This window comes from Typopeltis vanoorti, chromosome 16, assembly GCF_054136105.1.
Source record: "Typopeltis vanoorti isolate ZY-2024b chromosome 16, IOZ_Tvanoo_1.0, whole genome shotgun sequence".
NCBI lineage: Eukaryota > Metazoa > Arthropoda > Arachnida > Uropygi > Thelyphonidae > Typopeltis > Typopeltis vanoorti.
The window spans coordinates 71,006,607-71,024,173 of NC_143564.1; the positions used below are offsets into that span (position 1 = coordinate 71,006,607).

General features: G+C 34.4%; 1 protein-coding gene across 3 annotated transcripts in view; it reads left to right on the forward strand.

The window, feature by feature from the left end:
* The window catches only part of LOC150098116 (polyamine deacetylase HDAC10-like), a 420,755-nt gene that overhangs the window by 209,131 nt on the left and 194,057 nt on the right, over positions 1–17,567 (forward strand). For all 3 annotated transcript variants that reach the window (XM_090406206.1, XM_090406205.1, XM_090406204.1), the window contains 2 exons: positions 8,768–8,874; positions 12,804–12,914. In XM_090406206.1, coding sequence (XP_090262332.1) covers positions 8,768–8,874; positions 12,804–12,914 — 218 coding nt within the window. The remainder of the gene's footprint in view (positions 1–8,767; positions 8,875–12,803; positions 12,915–17,567) is intronic.

The window sequence follows — 17,567 nt, forward strand, 5'->3', positions numbered from 1 at the left end:
TGACTATCCTATTCAATATTTTTACTTGAGAGACTAAATTCCACACAGTCATTCTCATACTCACTTGTCTCATGGGTGCCTTCACACAAACTCACCTGCTTCCATCCTAATTGCTTACATTTTCCTGAATTTGTCCTTCAGTATGCTCGGTGAACGAAGCTCTCTTGACAACTAATGGCAAAACCATTTAGATGCAGTCCATCAGCATTGTACAAATCTTTCTTTCTCTCAAATACAGACCACAGTTCCAGAAATACTACATCAGTCTTTCTGTACAACCTACATATAGACTCATTAGCTAGCAGTCCTCATCCTCAATTACCTCTATCATTGCATGGTAGAAGACTTACAATCATCACCTTCTTGATTTTCGGTTTTGCTTCTTCTAACAACTCCTTTACAACCTCCCTTCTAGAATACTTCTTGCCTCTCAGATCATTTGTGCCAACCAAGTCAATCATTTCCTTCAACTTACCTTTTTGCATCCAGATAGTGTGAATAATATTGTGAATTTTTGCACCAGGGAAACATAGTTTTGTCACACTTTCAATAAGTATTCCCGTTATTATTGAGTCTCCATAAATAATTTTATTCTTAAGTTGTTTTTCTTTTTTGTTTAATCAAATTTTATGAATTTTATATATTAATGGTATTTTTATTTATTTTTTATATTGTTGGTAATAGGCAGAATTAGTTGCAAGAGAAGAGGTTTACTTATATGCTTAAGGCATGAAGAGGATAGATAGGTATTATACTGAAATATGAACAAAACCATCTGCATGAATATACTTTTCTGGGGATGTTTCATCATTGGTCTGTTTAACAGTTAGATAATTATCTATTTGGTTATCCATACTCAGTTATTCTTTCAAATATTATCATTCATTTTGTTTAAACAGATGGTGATCATAATTGATATGATATCATTCTAGATCTCAGTATGTTGAAAATGTCATTAGGCATGTTCTCCCTGCCTCTTTAAAAATTTTAGCATGATAAATTGTTAAGATTATTGTTAATAGGCCACTGTGATATGACTTTTCACAGCTGCTCCATTTTCACATCCTTCAGTATAGTCTCTATTCAGCAATGCACTACACTACTTTCTTCTGTTCCACTGCAATCATTCATCTCTGACTCATTTGCCACCTTCCTTCTTACATCTTCAACTACCAACCTCCTCTCTAAATGTCCTAACTCACTCTGCACATGCCTTAATTCATTTCTGAACCTTACCAATTCTGCACATGCCTTAATTCATTCCTGAACCTTACCAATTCTTTTCTGATATCCTTACTTGTGTGTTCATACTATTTATACTATCTCCTTTACCATTCTTTGTTCATTCTTCTACCATCTTCCACCAAAGGCTGCAAGTTTGAATCCCACTGTGGGCATGGAGGTTTGTGATTGTGGAAATACCAGTGGTGGTGGTGGTGGTCGGTGGTAGATGGCATTGGTGTAGTTGTGGTCAGTTGGTAGATTGAGTTAGTGGAGACAGAGATGTAGAGCAGGTGCCCTCCCTCGATGAGTCTATGGACTCCCTGGAGGAGTCAAATAATAATAATAATAATAATAATCTTTTGCATCTTCCTCTGTTTTACTACACTTTGCCATGTCACTTACCACATTTGCATTACATTCACTACTCCTAGTTTGCTACATTTGTATCACTCACATCATTCATGATACCATTGATTATTTTGTTCAGCAGATTGTTAATTTGCTTTTTTATAACTTACAGATTTTTTACAGATTCATACCTAATAACATAGCAGACAAAATACGTATAGAAACTGCGAACATTTTAAACCATAACAAAACATAACAAGCAACATAACTAAACACGAATTAACAGCGATAAAATCACTTAAAACAAATCCGAACATAGTAATAACCAGAGCCGATAAAGGAAATGCCACTGTCATTTTAAACCGGACCACTTATATAGAAAAAAATGAATCTGCTGGTCTCTGACAATAACACATACAAATGAGTTAACTACAACCCAACTAACAGAACAAAAAACAAAACAGAGAAACTACTTAAATCAATTACCACATGGCCCGAAGATATAGTCAAAAAACTGTTCCCTCATTACGCGCGCTCCCCTAGAATTTACATACTACCAAAAATTCACAAAGAAAACAACCTGCTAAGACCTATCGTTGAAGGAATTGATAGCCCGACGTATCACTTAGCCAAAAAATTAGCGGCAACACTCAAGGAGTTGGTAGGTCATTCCCCTTCCTATATCAAAAACACGCAACACTTCATAAACATCATCAAAGACATTACATTAGAAAAAGATCATTTATTAGTCAGTTTTGACGTCTCTGCCCTCTTTATGAATGTCCCAATCAATGACACAATCCTTCTACAGAACAAATTCCCTCCAGATATCACGGCGCTTTTTGCGCATGTATTACGGTCGGGTTATTTTGTATGGCAAAACGGCTTCTACTTACAAAAAGAAGGCACAGCCATGGGCTCGCCATTATCCCCCCCCTATTGCTAACTTTTACATGGAACATTTTGAGCAACTTACCTTAGATTCCTCCCCTCTAAAACCCAAAGTCTGGCTTAGATACATTGACGATGTTTTCGCGATCTGGTCCCATGGCCGCCAGACATTAGACACATTCCTTAGCCACCTAAATAAACAACACAAATGCATACAGTTCACAATTGAAATTGAAAAACACAACACACTTCTATTTCTAGACACACTTGTCACATGTCTTCCCTCGGGCAATCTTTCCTTCACTGTTTACCGAAAACCAACACACACCGGACAATATATACACATAAACTCCTACCACCACCACCCAACACAAAAACTAGGTGTCATCAACATGCTAAAAAACAGAGCTCAGATGATTTGTTCCAGTGAACAGGCACTGAAAGACGAATTTAAAATTATCAGTAATAACTTACAAAAAAACGGATACAGCCAAAACACTATAAACAAAATTCTCTACAAAACCACAATAAAAAACAAAGACAAACCAGACTACAGTAAAACTATAACCATTCCCTACATTAAAGGAATATCAGACAAAATAAACAGAGTACTACAAAAGTACAACCTCAAAGCCACCTTTAAACCTCCTGCAAAATTAAAAAGCTTACTCAACTCATCCAAATACCCACTCCCTCCATTAGCTCATCCTGGAGTATACCAGATTTATTGTACTTGCAACATACCATATATAGGAGAAACAGGACGCACTATTCCTATTAGACAAAAAGAACATAAACGACATATTAAATATAATAATTATGGTGAAGCTGGCCTTTCTGATGATGCCCTGAATACCTTACACAGAATTGACTGGAAAACCACCAGCTGTCTACATCAACTAGAACATGGTTTGAACGGAAATTCAAGGAAGCCTGTGAGATCATCAGCAACCACACCAATCTGAACAACAATGATGGTTTAAAAATCCCAAACATATGGAAGGTATATATTCGACCTTCCTCACCAAGAACAACTATAAACAGGACTGTAGAAAATCCAGTAGTGTAAATCAAAAATAAGAATTGTAATACTAAAAATAGGACACCAATTGTTTCTGAAAGAAAACCTTCTAAAGGAATGTTAATTCCTGTCATTGTAAAAATAGAATTTAGCTTGATGTAAAAATTTATTTTTTATTTTATTTTATTATTATTATTATTATTATTTTAATTTTATTTTATATTTTTTTCCACCAGAGGTCACGCCAGTGGAATAACATGTGATCAAATCATTGTTTCTCTAGCTTACAGTTAATGATGTAACTCAGCTTGTCCTGTATATTTATGCATGCTCCAGATGATGATCTTGATGTGAAGATCGAAACGTCAGGATAATAAAAAAAGTTTTTTTAACACGGTTGTAAATTCCATAAAATTTTTAAAATGAATGCTGATCACCGTGTAACCCTAAAAGAAAGGCTCTTTTACAGTAGTATCTCTTTTTGCTCTAAGATGAGCACTCATTCTTCTAATTGCATTCTTGCAACTATCGCCAATGCATTCAAATCACACTTCTTACATACCCTCCTTCCATCCACCATGAAAATCCATAATTTATTTATTTATTGACATAATCCAAGAAATACGTATGTTTTTGTTGGATTGTGTCAACCTCACATTTCATGAACTGACTAAAATCAAAATTTAACTCACATAGACAGAACCACCATGGTCTTGCTTTGATAAAAATCTTGCTTTCAGTCATTGGTATAGTATTTAAACAAAATGGGAGAAGAAAGATTAGCAAAAAAAAAAAAGTTTGACATGGAGAAGACGTTAAGGATAACCACTGCCTAGTTCAATTGATTCTGTGAGTAGTGCCTTAGAGACTGAGGTTTAAAATGAAATTTGATATTAGAGAGAGAACAAATAATAGATTAATTTCAAAGAAAATAAGAAGATTGATTGATAAGAAGCTAGTAATAATATCAACTTGATCATGTAGTACTACAATCCTTGAAGTATATATCAGGAGCTTAATAGTGAAATACTTGTATTTAGTCTTGTAATAATAATCACTATGAGGTACATATTTTTAGCTCACTGTTTTTTCAATGTGTCTAACAGTTGATATGATGCTGATATTGTGTTTTTAAAACTTTACTTATATGTTAAAGATGCCAAGCTATTTTAAATCTGGTTTTACTCCAATTTCCCAAGTAAGCAAACAGACAAATAAGTCAAGTTTGCACCTGCACGTATTGCAAGTCTAGGTGACCCGCAAAGTAGTGCAAATCTAGGCAACTTGTGGTAAAGGTGGAATAAGTTCTGATCACTATTCTTAATATTTACCCTTAATGCAAAGCCCATCTCCTTGAGGAGATGTATGATGCTATGCATTAAAGGCAAGGGGCCACTATCCAGACCGGTTTCAACCTTTATTGAGGTCTCATCAGTGGGAGCCAGGCTTAGAAATACCAAGGTTTAGTAATACAGAGCTTATAAGTATTTTACCAAAACAAGTTACAATGAGGTGCTTTGACCTTATTAAATAAAAATATCAGGATGAGAGATGGTTGTAGAAAGTTTTTTACCGTGGGTATAATATATGTTAAAGATGCCAAGCTATTTTCAACCTGGTTTTACTCCAATTTCCCAAGTAAGCAAACAGATAAATAAGTCAAGTTTGTGCCTTCATGTAATGTAAGTCTAGGTGACCTGCAAAGTAGTGCAAGTCTAGGCAACTTGTGGTAAAGGTGGAATAAGCTCTGATCACTATTCTTAACATTTACCCTTAATGCAAAGCCCATCTCCTTGAGGAGATGTATGATGCTATGCATTAAAGGCAAGGGGCCACTACCCAGACTAGTTTCAACCTTTATTGAGGTCTCATTACTGGGAGCCAGGCTTAGAAATACCTGATGAGACCTCAATAAAAGTCGAAACCAGTCTGGGTAGTGGCCCCTTTCCTTTAATGCATAGCATCATACATCTCCTCAAGGAGATGGGCTTTGCATAAAGGGTAAATATTAAGAATAGTGATCAGAGCTTATTCCACCTATACCATGAGTGCCTAGACTTGCACTACTTTGTGGGTCACCTAGACTTGCAATACGTGCAGGCGCAAACTAGACTTATTTGCCTATTTGCTTACTTGGGAAATTTGAGTAAAACCAGGTTTAAAATAGCTTGGCATCTTTAACATATATTATACCCAAGGTAAAAAACTTTCTAAAACTTTACTTTTTGGTAAGTATGGCAGTTTGTAAGTTAAAAGTTTTCTCCCAAATATCTTCTTGTCCTTACATGTTTAAGTCCATGTGTAAGTTGTCATTTGAAGACACAAAGAGTAATTATAATAAATAATGAAAAGTAATTAAATATTTTATTAATAAATGATAATGTAGAATTATAAGATAAACATGTTACTTTTTCAGTATCTTCATTAAACATAATATTTTAACTTACAGATGTTTCATTGTTTTAGCCATAACTGCTGTGCTTCAATCATGTTAATTTGGCCAATTGGCATTTGCTAGTGTTTTTATCTACATGCAGATTCATTTCATATAATTATTGTATTTCATTATCTTAATAGTAATATTTGGATTGCTAATCACTGAGATTAAGGCATTCGTAAGTTATGAAATCATGTTTAATAAATGTACATAAAAAAAAAAAAAGAAATATACTTATTAGTGTTTTCTCTTGTGATGTTTTATATAGTCATGGAAATGACTATATAAAATTATATAAAACGACTATATAAAATTATATAAAACGACTATATAAAATTCGACTTTTAATAACATTTTTAATGTTATATTTTGGTGATCACATTTTTTATTATTCAGTTATACAAAATACTGAAATAATAGTTCCCGACAAGTTTCGTAAATCGCAGGATTTACATTTTCAGGGGGTAAATAGTATAACTTAAAGTTTAAACAAGAGAATTAATAAATGCAAATCATAACCATCTGGCTATTCATAAACTCAAATAACAGAATGCAGATATAAAACGTTATTGATGTTGAACAATACTGGATGATGTCACGTGTTCTTGTTCTTGTTCATACAGTCCGAGCTCAGATTGAGGTAGATTTTTTATTAGAGCTGATCACACTTGATGGAGAATTAAACCTTGATTTTTATTGCATTGGGTTGGGTTTTTTAGCATATTAGCAGCTTCTTTAAATTTTCTTATATAACTGTTGTTTTCTATGTATGACATTGTCGTTTTTTGTCAGAGTACATCGTGTCCAGTGGATGTGGTATGGAAAGCAAGACCCGTTTTTTGTTCTCTTTTGCTGAACACCAACGTGGCAAAAACGATGATGTCTTACATAGAAAACAACAGTTATATAAGAAAATTTAAAGAAGCTGCTAATATGCTAAAAAACCACCCAATGCAATAAAAATCAAGATTTAATTCTCCACCAAGTGTGGTCAGCTCTAATAATAAAATCTACCTCAATCTGAGCTCGGACTGTATGAACAAGAACAAGAACACATGACATCATCCAGTATTGTTCAACGTCAATAACGTTTTATATCTGCATTCTGTTATTTGAGTTTATGAATAGCCAGACGGTTATGATTTGTATTTATTAATTCTCTTGTTTAAACTTTAAGTTATACTATTTATCCCCTGAAGATGTAAATCCTACGATTTATGAAACTTGTTGGGAACTATTATTTCAGTATTTTATATAACTGAATAATAAAAAATGTGGTGTAATCATCAAAATATATCTTTTGAACCAATTATCCACAGAAGTCTATGCCTGCAACATTTTTATTGTTATTAAAAGTTGAATTTTTGAAAAGTACTTTGTTATTTTTCATATTTTAGAATGTAAGCAGTTTCTTTATAGGTCATGTTAAACAACATTTTTGATGTTGGAAGTTTTTTCACTTGGTTAGACTATAAATTATATATTTAGTTTAATCCTTTATCCAAGTGTAAGCAAACAAAGTTTGCACCTGAAGTATCTTCAGGAGTGGGGCAATTCGTTGCAAAGGTGGACTGACTTCTCGGCTTGCCTTAGTATCCCATAATGCAAAGCACATCTCCTTGAGGACATGTATGATGCTATGCATTATAGGAAGGGTCACCGCCTATAATGCAGATTAGAGAAAGATGTTGAAAGTTTTTTCACTTGGTTAGACTATGAATTATATATTTAGTTTAATCCTTTATCCAAGTGTAAGCAAGCAAAGTTTGTGCCTGGAGATACCCAGATCTCCAGTCAGTCGTGGACTGACTTCTCATCACTTGCCTTAGCATTCTGTAATGTAAAGCACATTGCAAAGAGATAACATCTCTTTGCAAACATGTATAATGCTATACGTTATGGGAAGGGTCACTACTGAGACCGGTTTCTCTGTATCAGGGTTACCTCTCAAAAAACTCGTGATCACCCAACAATGAGTGACCCAAAGGATCTTTTAACTCAGCATTGTTTCACCCAGCAACAGGCTCACCCTGTCACTTAGAACTCTCAGCATTGGCTCTACCCAGTGGCAGGCCCACCCCACCACTGAGCAGAGCTGCTCATATCTCATCTGAGGAGTAACAGCAACAGCTGAGCATCAGTTAAAACTTCATTGGCTACAGCATTGCCATTCATTACCCCTCAACCCAAGGGTAACAGCAACACCCGAGCCTCAGTTAAAACTTCATTGGCTACAGCATTGCTATCCATCACCCTGGGCAGAAACTCTGCTTCCCTGGAATCAAGTCACCAACCGGTGGACTGACTTCTCATCACTAGCCTTACTAAGGCAAGTGATGAGAAGTCAGTCCACCTCTGCTATGAGTTGCCCCAGTCCTGAAGATACTTCAGGTGCAAACTTTGTTTGCTTACACTTGGATAAAGGATTAAACTAAATATATAATTTATAGTCTAACCAAGTGAAAAAACTTTCAACATCTTTCTCTAATCTGGAGTAATTTAATAATAAGGTGTGACACCTTTTGGCAACTGATATATGGAAATATGACTTTTGCATTGCTTCAACCTTGGTATCGCCTCTGTGTCTGGCTCCCACTGAAGAGACCTCAATAAAGGTTGAAACTGGTCTGGGTAGTGACACTTCCCATAATGCATAGCATTATACATGTCTGCAAGGAGATGTGCTTTGCATTATGGGATATTAAGGCAAGTGATGAGAAGTCAGTCCACTTTTGCCATGAGATGCCCAGTCCTGAAGATACTTCAGGTGCAAACTTTGTTTGCTTACACTTGGATAAAGGATTAAACTAAATATATAATTTATAACATTTTTGAAATTAAAACAGGGAGGATATTGTATTCCTGCTACTTCTGAATCAGCTTCATTATGTCTTCGCACTTTACTTGGCGATCCATGTCCTCTTATTGGTTCAGTGGAACCACCAAAACATAGGTGAGTCATAAAGCACATATACAGTATATAACATATAACTGATATTTCATTTTGTTGCTTATAAATATAAGTTAAGGTTTTTTGGCTTGTAAGAGAAAGAAAAGAAAGAATAAAAATGAAATTAGTAATCTACAAAATAAAGTATTTATTCTCCCAAACATTTTCTTGTCCTTAATAACAAGTAACATTGAGAAGGAGAAGGTGGCTATATGAAAAACATATAGTGAGTCACCACTTATCCATTTTCCTGAGAATCCACATTCAATAGTTAAATGAACTAATTTGATAATAGTTGAAAAGAGCTCCAAATACAATGGGGTGTACTGTTGCTCTTTCACTTGTGGTAAGTTCCACACAATTAATGATTACTTATATCTTGAGGTGGACTGCTGAAATATATATTACAAGTGCAAAGTTCAAAATCCAGATACTTTGAATATGTGACATTAAGTCATCACATAACCATAGCTTCAGATTCTCTAATACAGGGAAACTTGGTTTGACAGTAACTCGGAAAATCTGGATTGTTCCTAGGGCACTTTGCAAAGTTGATGAACACCACAACCAAGAGTATTGCTGTTGTGTTAGGAGGGGGAGAATTTTTAAGTAGTGGCAAGGCAGTGTTTGTTCCTGCATATACAATGTTGATCATGCCATGCAGTTAAGTTATCTTAAGACTTATATAGAAGGACAGAGTTGGTCCTCCAGAAACAGGGGTTTTTCATCCTACAAAAGTGGCAACTGGCCAGAAGAATGCATGCAATTATCATACCTAATTCACTTGCCTCATAGCCTTAGTTGCTTCAGCCATAAATTCAAAACAACCAACCATTCAGACTATGCATGGATTACTATGAATAGATCTTGTCACCTAGTTTCTGGGCAGTTACTGTAGACTTCTGAAGGGCAGAAAAGTAACTAAGGTAATTTCACAGTTGTGAAATGCAGGTTGTAAAAAGATCATATTGAGGAAGTATAAATTGCAGAGTATCATAGAAGGATTGATGTAATTCAGGTATACAAGTTATTGAGAGGAACTTATTGGATAGATGTTGGAGTGATTTTTCAGAGGATAGGAGTAAGAAGGAGAAGATATTCCTGATAATTGCATAAGGGGATAATGAGTAGGAATGTCAAGTTTTTTTTTTTTTTTTGTTTTTTTTGTTGTTGTTGTTGTATAAAGAATGAGTGGTGATTGGAATGCATAACTAGAGAATGTTGAATGCATGAACTACGTATAAATTTAAGATGTGTTATGACAATTATTGTGGGATTTTAGGATGCAGTGAAGCTTTTGACTACATAGAAACATGTTATAATAACAAATTGCAAAAGTAAGTCAAAATTTAATGTTTGAAGATAAACTGTAAAAGCTATAGGTATCATTTCCTGAAGGACATACAGTTTTTGAACAATTGGGATGTTTGAACTGTCAGATTATGAACAGATTATGTTTAGTTTACCTGTAAAAAGGTAAACTAAACATATAGGCACTCTTGAAAACAAATGGGAAGAAAAAAAAGTGTACTTGTTACACACATCCTCAAATAGCATTACAAGGTAAATTGGCAAGCATCCTCCATGCCCTACTTAGAAGAGAATTACTTCGACAGGTTGATCAAGAAGTCCTCCTAGGTCATTTGCACAAAAGGCACACTAAATAGAAATCAAAGAATGATCCTTCATGACATCTGGAAGTCATTAATTAGCATGTGTAACATTAAAGGATAAATAGAATAAATAGGCAGTGCACTGAGATAGAAGAATTACAAAATAGGAACAAAACCAGAGAAGCATTCCTGAAAGTGAAAGAACTTAATGGAAAAACAAAATGCACATAGTCTAATAACATCAAGGACAAAGATGGAAACATACTCATTGATAAGGAAAAGTTAAATAGAAGATGGGTGGAGTACTTATTAGATCTCTATAATGATGATAATGGTAACATGTTGAATTATTCACGACACCTTAAGTTAAACATAACAACAGATACCACTCTACCCACAAGAAAGGAGGTAGAACATATAATCAAGAATCTTCGAAATAATAAATCCCCATGGGTGTAATAATATTTTGGCTGAGCTGCTGAAAGCTTTGACTGGCAATAATAACAATTATTTAGTGAAATCCATTCGGGACATTATAAAAAATACAATTACCTGACGTTTTTACAACATCTATCTGTATACCAATTCCAAAAAAACATAATGCACAAAATTGTGAGGATTACAGAACTGTGAGCCTAATATCCCATGCATCTAAAATTATTTTAACCTTCGTTAACAAACAAATTGAAAGAGCCATAAGCAGTGAATTGAGTGAACAACAGAAAGGCTTCAGAAGAGGAATGGGAACCATTAATGCTATTCTGGAACTAAAAATACAAATAGAAAGATCACTTGAAAGAAATAGGAACGTTTACATATGCATTGTAGACTTTCAGAAGGCTTTTGACCTGGTAAAACATAATAAAATGTTCAGTATATTAGATAAATTTGACATAGAAGATCATGTACTTAAGATTATAAAAATGATTTACACCAAACAGAAAATGCAGCTGTTTAACTCTGAGACTTCTGAAGTGAAAATAAAAAGAGGAGTTACACAAGGTTGTATCCTTTCACCAAATCTATTTAATATCTATAGTGAGACAGTGATGAAAAAGATTGAAAAACAAAAAACAGGAATTAGTATCAATGGTATAAAATACAACAATCTTAGATATGCTGATGATACCATATCTAATAGCAGAAAACAGAAACAAATTAATCAAATTACTGCAGCTACTAATTGAGGAAGGTAAAGAATTTGGATTAGATATTAATGCAAAAAAAAAACACCAAATTTATGAAAATCTCAAAAGAAAGCAGATCCGAGCCAGAAATATTCATGAACACTATGAAAATTGAACACAGAATACACAACAGAATACAAATATTTAGGCACCTACTTTACTGCAGATGGAAAGCAAGATAAAGAAATAAAAATAAGAACAACCAAAGCTAAAGATGCATTCTGGAAAAATAAAGATCTGCTCAGAAGTTCTGTGAGTATCGAGACAAAGAAAAAAATGATAAGAACATTAGTGTGGCTGGCCAATTTTCACATATGGAAGTGAGACCTGGATATTCAAGAAGAGAGTAAGGCAACAGAATACAAATATTTAGGCACCTACTTTACTGCAGATGGAAAGCAAATGACCTTTGAAATGTGGTGCTATAGGAGAGCTCTGAAAATCCCATGGACAGAACATGTGACAAATACAGAATATCCTACAGACAATGAGAACATAGGGATCTTTATTACAGGAAATGATGAAGAGAAAGATGAGATTGGCAGGACATGTACTGAGAGGTTCAGCAGGACAGAGGATATTAACAGTTTTAGAAGGAAAAATTATGGGAAAAGGATCAAGAGGCAAAAAACGAAGACATGGCTTGAAGATATAAGATCATGGACAGGATCACCTGGCTATGCAGAAACAAAAAGGAAAGCCACCAACAGAGAGAACTGGAAAGTCATGGTGCTGCACCCTCTCGCTGAGGAAGCTACATGAAGAAGAAGAAGAACATTAAAGACCTCTCCTATGCCAGTAATCTCCTACGCCATGATTAAACTATTATTCCATTCTTTTCAACTTATAGATATTAACTGCTGTCAGAAAATTTATTTTTTGTCATTTTTCATTTATGTTAAGCAACTTCCTGATGATGGTTAACCATATAGACAGCAAAACATGTTGAAGAAATACATCTAGCATAAATGAACAGTTTTATGAGTTAAAAACCTTATAATTATCAATCAGAAAAAATAAAGTATGAATTTGTTGTCTGCTTGTCTATATAATTAATTCAGTTAATTCACATACAGGGAAAAATCAGTAGACTACATTTTTTTTTTTTTTTTTTTTTCATTTTATGTTTTAGTTCTGTGACTTCCATACTAAACTCTATAGCTGTATTACGGCCTTTATGGAAGAGCCTGCATCTACAAGATACATTTGCAGAAGGAACCCAAGCACAACGGGATAGCGTTAGGTAAGCAGTATATTACTACATATTACTAGACTATTTAATATTCAAAAAATTCACTCACTTCTGGTCTTTCAGTTTTCTTTCCTCTACCTAGCACTAAAATCATTTTTGCCACTGTTGATAAAGTGATAATATGTTGATATGTTGATAAAGTGATAATAAATATCTTAAATGTTTAATATCTTAGACATTTTTATTATATATTCTATCCTAGTCACTTTATCCAACAAATATCATTTTCTGTAATCATGCCTTGTCATACTGGCTGCATACCAAGGAAAAGAAGGAAAGAAAGAAATCTGAAATTTTCTTTGTTCTTATTTTCATATTGTATTTTCATCTATCCTATTGTTCTAGTCACTTGACTGGCTTGTACTTTATATTCTTTATGCAATTGTTAACCACCTTCTTTATACTTTTCCCATAATCTTTTTTAGCGCTGTTTCTTTTAACGATGGATTCTGTTATATATCTCAGTATGCACTATGCTTGACTTCTGTTTTTTAGTAATAACTGTTAATTTTAAGGAAAGAACAACATATATGATTATATTAACTAAATAACTTTAATTAATACTTCCAATATTTCGGTAATGTTACATTACCATCTTCAGGGAGCATAAAAATTAATGAAATATGCACGCAGGCACCAACACTGAGCAAAAATGACTGAAGAAAACAACTGAAGTCAGTCCTAGAGTTTTTTAGTAATGTTGTGGTTCAGTGTGTAGCTATCTGTTATATCAGTAAACTGTGAGGTCTACTTATGTTTTTTTGTTACTATCATATCCACAGTGGACAATCATAAATAAATAAATGTCAATGAAGCTCTTATTTTGTTGACAGTGAGGTGCCTGCACAGCCTTATGCTAATTTCCATAATGAAGAAACACTTATTATAGGTTTGATTCTAGTCACTGACTAGAGCAATTTTTTTTTTTTTTATTTCAGTCATTGTCTAAGTTAGTCAATCTTTAGTTTATTTTGGGAAAAAACTCAGACCAGTAATCCTTCAACTCAGAAAATTGACTTTAGAAGCAAACACAATAACGCTAGTTAAGATGGGTATATGAAATAGTGACTGTAGTATGCTACATTCTTATGTCATCTTTCATCTGCCACATGGCTAGAAATGCACTCTGCTTCAGCAGCAGTGATTAAAAGTGGAGATTAACATTAACCAATTGCCAAAAGTTAGGGCTAAACTGGTACTGTCAACTATTTTGGCAGAATGAAGATTATTTAATTATTTTTTATTTTTACTGAACTGGTGCAGTATACTACTAGCCACCTCCCTCTAAGACCACTTTCCTGTTAAACAAGAAATTGATGACCTATGGTAATTGTATTCTATGGTAATTGGGAATTGGTTCTATGGTAATTGTATTCTATGGTAATTCATATTATATATCATGCTAAACCAATCAAGATTTCTCTCTTTGAAATAATCTTATCTAAGCCTGGTTAGATAAGATTATTTATTAAGATTATTACCCACAGCCTTTTGGCTGGAGAGTAGACTGTGGGTTCGAATCTTGCCGTGGTCATGGATGTTTGTAATTGTCTGTGAAAATATTGGTGTAGATAATGATAGTAGTTGCAGTTCATTGTAGTTGGTGGTTTGATGAGTGGTGGAGACAGAGAGCTGTAGAGTTGGTGCCCTTCCTCGATGAGTCCTTGGAGGTGTCACGTAATAATAATAATAATAATGTGTGTGTGTGTGTGTGTTCATATATATATGTTTTCTTATGGTGTAGCCACAGAAACAAGTAAAAAAAAAATTACTGTTTCTCATTGTCAGTTAGAGTGAAAATACAGTGCACTTTATGTTTTTCAGTAGAGAGATTTTGTGGTCCATTCCACATGTTAGCATATGAGCATTTAAATGACAGTATTAGTATTGCACCCTAAAAGAGTGAGAGTACAACAGGGGGTCAGTAAGATGGAAAACAGTGCATTTGAAGCTGTCTGGTGTGAGATACAGGCTAACAGGAAAAGTATTTGGTTAGCTACTGCTATAGGCCACTGGATGATGTGAGTGATATGTATCAGCAAATAAATTCAATAAGTGGAGGGTGGGTAATTATTATGGGTGACTTATGGGGATTATGAAGAATTTTGGGGATATAAAGTGGAAGGAGAAAGGTCATATGGGCAGAAGAAAATGGAATTTATGCAGCATCTTAAGAACACTTACCTAAGGCAGCATGTAATGGAAACTATGGAAATCAAGAGCACTAGACCTTATGGTTACATCTTAAGATCTGTGTCTAACTAAGTGGCTATATTGCTGCCAATCGATGAGAGCAATCATTCAGTTTTGACCTGGGAGGTGGCCAAGCATGTGGAATTTCCAATAAAGAAGAGTTTCATGTGGAATTACAGAGCTGGAAACTATGGGAAATTATGGGAATAATTGCTTAGAGAGATACTATGGGAAGACATACTTCAGAGGAAAGATATAGTAATGTATGGGAAGTGGTAAAGGGATGTTTGAAGGAACAAGTACCTGATTGCATACCAAAAGTTATAAGAATTAATAAATTGGGAATTAAATGGATGAGTTGCAGCATTGAGCAGGAGTTAAAAAGAAAAAGAAGATTCATAAATATAGGTGACCAGCAAGTATGAGCAGTATTATTATTATTATTATTATTATTATTCGTGACACCTCCAAGGAGTCTCAAGACTTATCGCGGGAGGATATCTACTGTACAACTCTCCATCTCCACTACTACACAGAACCTCTACTACCAATCACCTACATCAACGCCATGTACTGCCCACAACCACTACCACCACAGCTAGTATTTTTTGTCTGTAAATTGCGTGTGTTCTGAAGGGCCAATTTGTCTGTATGCAGGATGAAAAACCAGAGTTTCCGGGAGAAAAAACCCTGCTACCTCCATATGAGATCGGCTAACTCACCTTCAATTGAAAAAGTCCATATAAAGATTCCTATAAAGCACAGGCCAGAAGAGTGACTGGTATGGTAATGGAGGCAAACTCAGAGTATGAAAGGAGATTAGCCAAGTAATCAAAGAATAATCTGAAAGAATTTTTTCAGTATGTAGCAAGTAAAAAAAGATGATCATAGTAGAATGATTTTGATGAATTCATATGGTAGGGAGATAACTGAATCAGACAAAAATAATTGAATTATTGAGTAATCATTTTGCATGAGTGTATCATTCAGGTGAAGATATTACAGTAATAGACATGACAAGGGTTAATGTGGACATAGGGGGGGGGGGTAGAGGAAGTTGAGGTACATAAGATATTGTGTTTGGATCAACTCATGTATTATGAGAATATGCTGAGATGAGATGAGCAGAAAAGGTGTTGACAGTGCATGGGAATTCACAAGGCAGTATCTGACACAAGCAATGAATAACTGCATACCAAGGATTAAGAGAGTAAATAAAGTAGGAGTGAAATGGATGAATAGTGAAATCAAGTAAGCTGTATTGGGAAAGAAAACGTTATGGAGGAGGTACAAGACAGTTGGTGTTGATTTACCATAGGTGACTATGGTAAAGAAAAAAAAGGTGCAATATGAGAGAAGATTGACTGGTCAGGCCAATGTGAACTTGAGGGAATTTTTTCTGCTAGATGGCAAGCAAGAGAAAGAATAATTATGGCAGACTGATACTGGTGGACAGTCATGGCAGCAGAAAAGCAGTTGCAAAGAATACAGTGGAATTATTGAATGAGCACTTTATCAGTGCATATCGTGCTGGTGTAAATGATGTGGTGCAATATCTAGAAGGGAGGCAAGTATTAGGAGAATTGGAAGTGAAAGAATCAGAGGTATATCAGGTGTTGATTGGGTTAGATATTAATTAGGCTGTGAGAATGGATTTATTTAATTTAAGTCTGCCTGTGGTCTGCAGGCAGACTTAAATTAAATAAATAAATATATATTTTTTAATTATCCAAACAAAGCAAAATTAAATTTACTTTGGTTGGATAAAAAATTGAATAAGTAAGTAAAAATTATTGAAATAAAATGGATATTTAAAAAAACCAGCGAATAGCTGCAGAATGATGAGTAATAAAAGAGGGGTGAAGTGAAGTGAACAACAATATGGTTTTATTGCTTCTGCCTTCCCTTGCTGTTTTGTCAGATTTGGAGTAAACATGTGTTATCCATGTTTCAACCAATTGTTTGTTGTTTATTGATTTTTATTATTGAAGATTTTCCTCCTTCAACCAAGGCTCAGTATATCTTCAGAAGTGCTGAGTGATACTTGGACAAAGTGTGTCATGAGTTAGCCCCAGTATTTATATATTTTTCGGAAATGTTTTTTCATAATGGAAAAGGGGCTTAGAACTAGTACTTTGAAAAGAAAAGCAAATGAAACAGGTGATTCTAACCCTAATTGTGATACATGTGTTGTAACGGCGAGTAAATCTGATATATCAAGTTTACCTTAGAACTTGAAAGGGAAAGAAAATTACTGTTTCTGGACATCTTAATCACAAAACAAATGGATGGCAATATTGACTTAAAGGTTTACTGCAAACCGACCCATACTGGCCATTACCTGCATTTTTCTTCATTACATCACATTTCACAAAAGTTGAGTCTTATACATATGTTGAAAAAGAAAGCAGTTTGCATCAAAAGAGATGATAAAACTTTAAAAAATGAATT